Source organism: Poecilia reticulata, chromosome 21 (genome assembly GCF_904066995.2).
Source record: "Poecilia reticulata chromosome 21, P_reticulata-male-v2, whole genome shotgun sequence".
Classification (NCBI taxonomy): domain Eukaryota; kingdom Metazoa; phylum Chordata; class Actinopteri; order Cyprinodontiformes; family Poeciliidae; genus Poecilia; species Poecilia reticulata.
This window is the reverse complement of record NC_088850.1, coordinates 19,811,221-19,821,304: the sequence shown is the minus strand read 5'-3', so window position 1 is coordinate 19,821,304 and position 10,084 is coordinate 19,811,221. Positions and strand designations below refer to the sequence as shown.

General features: G+C 39.6%; 1 protein-coding gene across 1 annotated transcript; it reads left to right on the top strand.

Moving 5' to 3' along the window:
• Positions 1-3,661: 3,661 nt before the first annotated feature.
• LOC103457804 (proteasome subunit alpha type-6) lies at positions 3,662-9,365 on the top strand. The gene is made up of 7 exons (XM_008398217.3): positions 3,662-3,844; positions 4,370-4,464; positions 4,555-4,636; positions 7,161-7,316; positions 7,410-7,588; positions 7,833-7,927; positions 9,141-9,365. The coding sequence occupies exons 1-7, from the start codon at positions 3,769-3,771 to the stop codon at positions 9,196-9,198; spliced, it is 741 nt and encodes a 246-aa protein (XP_008396439.1). The 5' UTR covers positions 3,662-3,768; the 3' UTR covers positions 9,199-9,365.
• The last annotated feature ends 719 nt before the right edge of the window (positions 9,366-10,084 follow it).

The window sequence follows — 10,084 nt, the reverse complement described above, 5'->3', positions numbered from 1 at the left end:
GCTTTTGGAGCGGTCTCCGGTGCGCTTGGCGTTCACATATGCATTCGAACTGCGCCAGCGTTCACTTCATCCAAACCGAGAGTTGGGTCTGCTTTTTTTGGTTCGCATCAGAGTTCAGTTGCGCATTCACACCTCCCCAAACAAACTGGACTTTCCAAACAAATGAACCAGAATTTGATTAGAGCAAACTCAACAGTGCTGGTGTGAAGAAAGAGGTTTGCTACAAGCCATTTAGTGGACACATTCAAGGCCGGATCTACAAGGATGTGGGCCGCTTCACATTACAGTCAAGCGACAGAGAAGCTGGAAGCTGAGAGTTCGTGTCCGGAATTTCTTTTTTTCTTCTGTGAGCAAGCACTTCAAAAAATCCATGGTTTCGACTTTTGAAAGCTTTTCACAACAGTTTCTAGAAAATGAGTCACAGCTGCTGCGTTCTATGTCATACCTAAGAGTCCAGTCATGTTTACCTTTCCCCCTCCCCGTTGCCTAACATCTAAACTTCTGAGCTTGGAAAACATTAGCCACCATGGTGGCTTTGCAGTATTTTCATAAATGGTGGAGATCCCCCCCTGAACACCACCACCACCACCTGACACACTCTAGATAAGCCTCCCACACCTTCTCTCAACGCAGCGCGGGTGGGGGTCTTTCTGGTTTCAAGATATGAACAGCATACAGTACGGTCTGATACGTTCTGAATGAGACAAAGTAAGAACAGAAGCGGTGAGGGAGAGACATAGAGTTGAGGTGGGCAAGAGAACAGGAAGGGGGGAGGAAGGTGAGGTATCAGGATGAAGGGGTAATAATTATGGGGGTGGGGGGAGGCTTTATGTCTCACTTATGAGATATCAAATAAACAGTTTGTGTTTAAAACCCATAAATTAAATCGCTGGAGTTAATACTAGATTTTGCATATATGTAAACTAGTCCTTTGCGTTCGTTCTGTATCGATTCAAATCTAAGGGATGATCAAGCAACTCAACATGAAACCATCAAAAGCTGCCTTTCCATGCAACATAAAGTCGCGCTAATTCAAATTTCAAACTGGAAACACTGTAATTTTTTGGGGGGAAAAAAATAAATACAATTTTCTGAGCCAGGACGAGGCAGTTCTTCAGCTGCATCGTAACTCGCAGCACACGAGTCTCGTGATCAACAGCCGGGTGTTACTATGAAAAACATGGAGGAGGATGACGGTTTGTTTTTTGGCTTTTTTTTTTCGGACAATGTGCATAAAAAGTTGTAATTCAAACTCTTCTGCAAAATCGGCAACTACAATTTCCCCAAAAAGTTGCATACTCCAAAGTAGAAGGGGCTTGTCCCTACAACACCTGAATGAGACGCCAACGTCTCCTCTGATGGCTGATGAGATCTATTGCCATGGCTGGACTATGAATAATTCACTTATTTAACGGCATACATTGTCGCTGCCATGATTTTTAATAACTCATCGTTTGAACAAGCTCATTCAAGTGCGATTTTAATTTAATTTCTTATTCAATGGAAGCAACACATTTGCAAACTTGTGTTTTTTCAACTTTAGCAGAATATCGACAAAGATTTGTGCACATTTGTGATGAAAAAGCAGCTAGTTGTTTGAGATTATATCCCAATCTGCACAATGTGTAAAACAGGAACTTGAGATTATAACCAGCAGTCGGGGGACTTTTTGCCTGGAAGTGATCATCAGAACCTTTTTGCTGCGATTATTCGCAGGTGCGTCGCCGTGTCCAGATTCCGCTTCTGCTGACCGCACATCCTGCCACCTCACCGATCTCCCTCGTGAGTCATTACCCAAATAAGTCAGTAACTTATAAAGAGGAAGCTGACATCCTCAATGTGGCTGTGTTATCTACCTGCAGAGGGAAAATCCCTGATGACACATAGAGTGGACATAAGAGCAAAGGAAGAAGGAAATGGGATTTGGGATTTTACCAAGACGCAACAAGTGATTTCTCCTCCCTTGTAGATGACCCTTTGATATTATGTACCCTGACCACTAGCCACATGCAGTTATCTATAACCTTTCAGTCCATTTGTCCATGAATAACTCTAGAACAGAATGAAAACTTCTTCTCATGCCAGCTTTAAAGCGTAATTGTGACTATTTACAGTTTTTGTTTACAATGTTGACTTGTAGTTTTGCAGGACGGTACTTAGACCTCAATGTTTTGCGCTAGCAGGAAATTGTAACACGCATCGCTTCCTCATTTGGGTTCCCACAGACTCTTGCGAATACACGGTTGCATACTTGCACGCCCGACACATGTGCATGCAATTGGTATTTTTATTCAGCCATCGCAGGGAGCGCTAAAAATGAAAAACAATTGAAAAGGACAATGTGTCAATCGACAGTCACCGTGAGGTCGGACTGTTTCTGCATGAGAGTTGCTCGAGATCAAATGTCAGCGTGTGTGAACCGTGTGACTTTTTTTTCCACTTGTTGGCCCCGAAGTGCTTACTGGAAGAACGCAGGGGCTTTTTTTTGTTTTGTTTTTTTTAAGACCTTTAGCCCCATATATGTCTTCTGGTCTGAACCACTCTGTTAGTAAATTGTAAAAAGTCACAGCGGTTGCTACTCACAAGCAGGAACTTTTTTTTCCTCTGCAGCAATAAGCATAGAATTCTGACATTGCAACACTGCAGGTTAAGAAGCTAAACTGGGTCGTTAAACACCAAAATTATGCAACTCTGTTTAAAAATGACTGCAGTTCATTTGGGAAATATCTGCTTCTTCATGCAGATTGCGTTCCGTAGTGCCGTTTTGCAAACTTTCCCTTGCAACCTTGCAACTTTACTCCTGTCAGAGACCATTTCGATTCACTCCATCGTATGCATACTACTCTTCACCTTTATGTTGCACTCTCACCTTCTCTATAATCTGTCTTGCTTCTTCTTCTCTCCTCCACCTCTCTTCCATCTCCTACTAATGATTTACAGTATCATCTGCACACATCACAATCATTCAGACTGCCCTACTTCATCCATCAACCTTTCTATCACCAGTAGTCTTAAATGGTCAGTATTATGTATATTGCAGGCACCTAGTGCCATTTTATAGCACACTCAAGTAACTGTGTTACCTTCAGTTATAAAAATGCTACTATATTGAAATATGCCTTGAAAGAAATTTGAATTAGCAATTTAATGCCTTGAAATTGGCCATCTGTCTCTTAATTGAATGATCATTGGCAAAAATGACAATAATTCATATAAGTAACAAAAAATAAAATCAGGCAAAAGAAACATTATACAAATTAGTTTCTTTCAATAGAAACAACTTACATAACTTTGACAAAGTTAAATTTATGACTCAGGTGTATGTCTGAGTCTGGTGAATTTTTGGTAAAAACGTGTTTGTTATTCATTCAATGAAGTTACTCAAGTAAAAAGTAACAAACCTAGTAAAAATATTCCTAAACGTAATTTAAAAAAAAAAAAGTTACACAAGTAAATGTAACTAGTTACCACACAACTCCTGATATCCATAAATATAGTTTGTAAAATGAAACAAATCTGTTAACGTAATTCTCTTTCATAAGTGTAATCACATTTACGCCGTCATTCATTAGTTTTTTCTACTAGAAACCAATAACGCACGCCGACTTACTGAATCGCCATGGTAACATGGCAAGACCTCTCACCCCGGATGAAGTTCTCGGCCCCTCAAATCAGTTTCCGGGTGGAAATATTTGTTCATGAAGTGAAGTCTGCTTGCAAATTCATTGGGGGGAAACGAACTTTCAGGCCAAAATTTAAGCTCACAGAATGTCCCGAGGCTCGAGTGCAGGGTTCGACCGACACATCACCATCTTTTCTCCCGAGGGGAGGCTCTATCAAGTCGGTCAGTATTCTGGAGCTGTTCAAATTGATTGGAGCCGCTTCGTTGGCTCACTTGTTTGCTAGCTAGCTAAATGCTCTGTCATGGTTCGCTGAGGCCGGCTCCTGGCTCGTATTTGACACCCGCCAAAGTGAAAGTAGAGTCACTTATAAATTTGAAACATAAGGTTAGAATGTCCGTGTTGTTACATTTGCGTTTCCTTTTCTGACGCTAATAATGTAACAAAATAACAAATGTTAAGAGCGATCCTACTGCTGCTAGGCTAGTTAGCATAGCTAGCATTACACTTTACATAGCTTATTTACTACAGAGACAGCTTGCATTTGGGTTCAATATTTAATATTTGGATTTATAAAGATAGTTTGTTTATTTTATTGTAGAATTTTCATTCTGTGAAAAAACGTGACGTGTTTATTATACAGTAGTTGAAGATCTGAATTACCCCTTCACCTCTGTAGCCAGTCGTGGTACAGGTTTTCAGCTGTATGACAATTTTGTACAAAAAATTTTTTTCTTCATCTTTTTCAGAATATGCTTTCAAAGCTATAAACCAGGGTGGCTTAACGTCGGTAGCGGTCCGAGGGAAGGACTGTGCGGTTGTTGTAACGCAAAAGAAAGTACCGGTGAGTTGAGGGATGCTTGCATTTTCCAGATTGATCAGAGATTTAGCCATGTTGACCATTTTCTCAATGCTTCCGGTCTTCTTTCGACAGGACAAGCTTCTGGATGCCTCCACAGTGACCCACCTCTTCAGAATAACAGACAACATCGGATGTGTAATGTCTGGGATGACCGGTGAGGAATTCCCTGAGTATTAAGGTCTAATACTTGGAGGCAGAACCTGCATACAATAAGTAAAGCTTAGCTTGGCATGAGTAGCAATGAGTTTTTTAAGCCAACAAAATACTTTCATATCAATAACCAACCCTCATCTAAAACAATCAGTTATGAGCATTGATGTAGATTCAGTGTGATTATCTTTTCATATTCCGCCAATGCTTGTTAAATTTAAGTTAAAAGCAGACATACTCAACATTTGCTGTGTTAGAGACACAATTTTACAATGTTGTTTAGTTTTGCTCACTGAAATGAGGCTCAGTTACTGAAACGCATCATTATCTAATACATCAAGCAAACACATTGGCAAGAAATATGGGGGCAATTGAGACAGAATTTTACAAGACCTTACTGAGCTGTTATGTTGGACACAATTGACTTTCTGTGTCAATTGTTTTATTTATGTTGACATGATGTAGGATTTTTAGCATGTAAAGAAAAATATGAGGCAGGTGAATATTTTGTTAAATGTGTTTTTATGCCTTTTCTGAGACAGGTAGACTAGCATAAACATGTAATTATGACTAGACTGTCATTTCTCCTGGCTGTTTAACTCAGAGTTTGTATCTAGTTAGCTGCAGGATTTTGATGAGTCACTTTCTGCCATTTTTATGGGTTCTGCTGAAGTTCCTAATTCTGAACCGTCCCTTTGGATGCGAAACCACAGAAAGGATCTTTTGTTCATCCAGCCTAATTAATACAGATCATGCCTAAAACCAAAAATTTGGTGTTAGGTCAACTTGAAAATATTACAAACACAAATTAAGATATTTATTTAGGAGACTGCATAGCAAGAAAACAAATAATTAGATGCATTGGATACACATTGCAGTATTTGCATATGTTTTATACATTTTAGCAATTCAGCCCAGCATTGTACAAACTGAATAAATAAATAAAAGTGTTGAGCTGTTGTACAAGAACCCGTACGACTCACCAAAGTTTATTTAGTTATGAGTTTCTCATTATTTAAAACAGGAAAGTAACAATTTCTAAATGTTAACTTTGTTATATGTAGGTGACACCAACCAAATCACATCACACCTCCTAAATTCAGTAGTTTGAGTGTAGTGCATCTGCTCTTTATTGGTTAATACAGGGAAGTATTGGCTGTAGCAGTGTGCGGTAGGGCTGTAGTGATACAATAATCTCACGATACGATGCACAATTCTGCTCACGATACGATATATATTGCAATATTCAGCAAACAATACAATTCAATACACTTTTGCGATTTTCTGAAAGATTTTAGAGGGACAGAGTGATTTTGGTGACATTTTGTGACTGTTATAGAGTTGAATTGAATTCATTTAACTGAAAACTGATTAAAAGCACCAACTACACAATACCTGGCTCTGGTTGGACATGGACACAGACTTAAAGTCGACAGCTGGACAAAATGATGAATAAAAGAAGTGGTGAGAAAACATGTTTCTTTTAATTTAAACAGTACAAACTGTAGCTTACATGAATTTGTAATGTAAATACAGTGCACCAAGTACCCTGCTCTGAATAGTTTGATACCTTTTTAACCTTGACACTGAACATCTGAAGGAATCACTCTAAGCCTGATGACCTAATCACTCTCCCGGCGAAGCGAGCAGTGAGTGAGCAAGGTGACAGTTGGATGTTACGATACTTGTGGATGAATATCGATTTTTATTTTTCTAGGAAAGAAAATATCGATATATATTGCAAAATCGATATTATTACACAGCCCTAGTGTGCAGCAGTAAGTGTGGGAGGGACAGCATTGCTTCATGCTGTCCTTGAGATTTAGCCAAACTTGATTTCAGCTTCATTTCATTTTAAAATTTTATAAGTATTTAATTTTCATGGGCACTAGATTTGTTTTTCATTATTTATTAGGCTAATTGAACTGGGACCCAATTCATGGTCTGTGTTTTGTACCATAAACATGTTTATGTGAGCTGGTATGACGATAAAATCGTGAGGCAAAAGTACTCATGGGCCAAGAAAGAAACTAAAGAAAGCATAAAGTCAAGTAAATATGGTTGTCAGAATTATTTTTTTAAATTTGTTTATTTGGAAAAAAAGGATATATTAAGAAGTTTGCACGTTTTCTGTTACGTCTAGTTTTTAAATTCTTTTAGGCTTGGTGGAACAAATTTAATCAGTCATTCCAACAGGATTTGTATCGCTTACTTTCAAAACGTTTGCCATATTTAGCTGAGTTTAATACATTCAATAAAGGTTGATTTATTAAGCGCAGCAAAGTCGACCTTTTGATAACAGTCGACGTCTGAAAGACGTTCTACTTATTATACAAGTTTGCTTGTAAAAAGACGGATACGTGTGTTGTGTTTAACATTTTCCTCTGTAGAAAAATTATGGAAATAACTTTTTACCCAAATCCCTGAAACTTGTATTTATTTAAACACATTTATTTATTTATTCTTTTAGCCTGTTTCAAAGTGAAACTGAAAGCGAATCATGTTTTGTTGTCGTTGCCTCCCTGCAGCCGACAGCAGGTCTCAGGTCCAGCGAGCTCGCTACGAGGCGGCCAACTGGCAGTACAAGTACGGTTACGAGATCCCAGTGGACATGCTGTGCAAGAGGATCGCCGACATCTCGCAGGTCTACACGCAGAACGCCGAGATGCGACCGCTGGGCTGCTGTGAGTTGACGCCCTGCCTTCCGTGTTTTTATCCCTGGGAACCTCCGCCCTGGAGTGAACGCGGGTGCGTGTACGTGTACGTATCACCGGCAGGTATGATCGTGATCGGCGTGGACGAGGAGTACGGCCCGCAGGTGTACAAGTGCGACCCGGCCGGCTACTACTGCGGCTTCAAGGCCACCGCCGCCGGAGTGAAGCAGACAGAAGCCACCAGCTTCCTGGAGAAGAAAGTAAAAAAGAAATTGGACTGGACCTTTGAGCAAACGATTGAGGTGAGGTTGTTCTGCCGACGTAGCGCAAGTTGATAAGAAAACAACCTGAATGTGAAAGCAGCTTGCGTAACCTGTGGTGGTTTCCTGCCTTCGTCTAACACATTGTATAACCATCACGTTCTGTTTATAAGAAGCAGAAAAGCACTAAAGGTGTAATAAATCCAAATAACTGTGATAAAATGAAACCTGACTCTGCTCTGTCTGCTAACCTTTTTGTTTTTTTTGTTTTTTTGCTCCACCTCAGACGGCCATTTCTTGTCTTTCGACTGTCCTTTCCATTGACTTCAAGCCCTCTGAGCTGGAGGTGGGCGTCGTGACAACACAGGAGCCCAAGTTCAGGTACATTTGCAGCAGATGATTGTTTCTCAGAAGTGAAATCACAGCAGCTCAGAGGCAAACAGCATTACTGTCAGGGGTTTTTTTAAGAGCCTATTTTCTCATCAGTTTTGCAAAAGTATGAATTCACTAGAGGTGCAAATCTTTCAATGTAGCGATTCTTAGGGTCACGATTGGATTCAGAAACAATTTTTAATTCAGAAACCAGTTTTTCTGTTTAGGTTATGTGACAGGAAAAGACAGTGTAAACAGAACATTTACTGAAAACATTTCTAGAATAAAATCTCATGTTCCATCAAATTTCTGTCAGTTTATATTTAGACAGAAATAGGTTTGTGCATAAAACTCTGTCATTTAAATTCCCAGTGTTTGGTTAACTTAACTGCCTGGTCTTTTCTTAAATAGAAAAAAGTATCAAAGAATTATTCAAAATATAACCTGACAAAAAAATTATGCAGATTAAAATTGATTTTTGAGCATTTTGAATCGATTCAGAAATACCAGGACTAAGAATTGATTTCTTATTTAACTTTTTCCAGAAACATCTCTACATTTTAGTTGGGAACTACAAGAAAAGGAATTCATAATTTCACAAAAAAATAAAAATTACATTTACAAGTCTGAAATGTGTGGCGTGCACCTGTTTTCAATCCCCCTCACTCTTATCCTCCTAAAAAAAAAATCCAGTTTGCATTCAGAATTCATAAATGTTTAATTTAATCTCATGACAGCTTTTTGACCTTCTGTACTGTGAAAAGTGGCAGTGGCAGCATTGTGGTGTGGGAGTGCTGTCCTTCCGTAGGTTCAGGAAAGCGATAGAGCTGAGTGTGGGTCATTCCTGCAAGAAAACCCTTTAGAGGTCTGATCAGACTGAAGACAAGGGTGAAGAAACAGCCTTTGAACACGAATAAAGGCATATTTAGGTGTAAGAATTGCCTAGTCAAAGTGTAGACCTAAATCCATTTGAAAAGTCTTGGAGCTTAAACTGCAGCAAAAGATGTTTCTATCAACACAAACTCAGCTTTTCAGTTTAAAGTCATGTGTCATTTTCCTTCTGATTTATGACCATGAGTTACTTGAAGTAGGCCAATCTCATGAGATTTGTGGTTGCAATTCGACGGAGTTCAAGGGTTATAAAAGCAACCTGTTAGAGGCAGCGTTCAGCTGGGAATTCCACAAACGTCACCAACCGTCTTTCTGCCGTCGTTTTCTGCAGGATCCTGACAGAGTCTGAAGTAGACGCCCACCTCATGTCGTTGGCAGAGCGGGACTGAGCGGGCGCAGAGACGCCACCTGTTTGACTGATGCAGAGCATGATGGGAAGTGCAGTTTTCCCAGATGGAGGCTGGTGTTTATCTTTGTTTGCTGTACATTTATCCTCTCTCTCCCCCTCTCCTCCATATGATTTCATTCAACAATAAAACAAGTTTTTGGAGTAAAACTTTTTTTTTTTTTGTCCTGTTTATTGTTCAGCATGCAAGGCTGTATTTAATGTTCAGGTTTGTGTGACAGAAGTGGAAACGGTTATGGGAACATGCACCTGGGCTTCCTGTTGTGGCTCTACTCTTATGACTGAAGTTATTTTACTACACTGTCACTGATTTGACCTCTTTTTTTTCTCTGAAGTACATAGATCATGACAAAAGTAGCTCAGTTACAACAAACAGGAAACGTTCATCTGAAATAGGGCTGAGTTTTGTCTTTAGATTTGAATGGTTTTGTCTAAGTTGACACGTGGGCTTCCTTTTAACTGACAAGGTTCAGGATTCTTGTCAATGAACACATCAAACTGGGTTCATTCTTTGGCTATTCTGTCACCAGGATTTATCAGAAATTCAAACGTGTCAACTTTCATGACATCAGTTTTTCGCTTGTAGTTTCTGCGGGTGTATTTCCATTTTGGGACAGGATTATGAAATTTATCCCTGGAATCAACTGACACCAGGAACCTGCGGGAAATTTAAGATATTCCAGCTTATCTCCAACAGGAAGTCTTGTACTTCCCAGACTTACAGTTTCCCTGTTATGATACAGTAGTAATCAACCCGGCTTTCTTTCCCACTCTTGCAAAAAAAAAAAAAAAAAAGGGAACATTTCCTTGTCGCACCGACTACCCAGCAGTGCCAGTTCCGTGGCTGCCGCTCGGAGTGGAATGTTTGC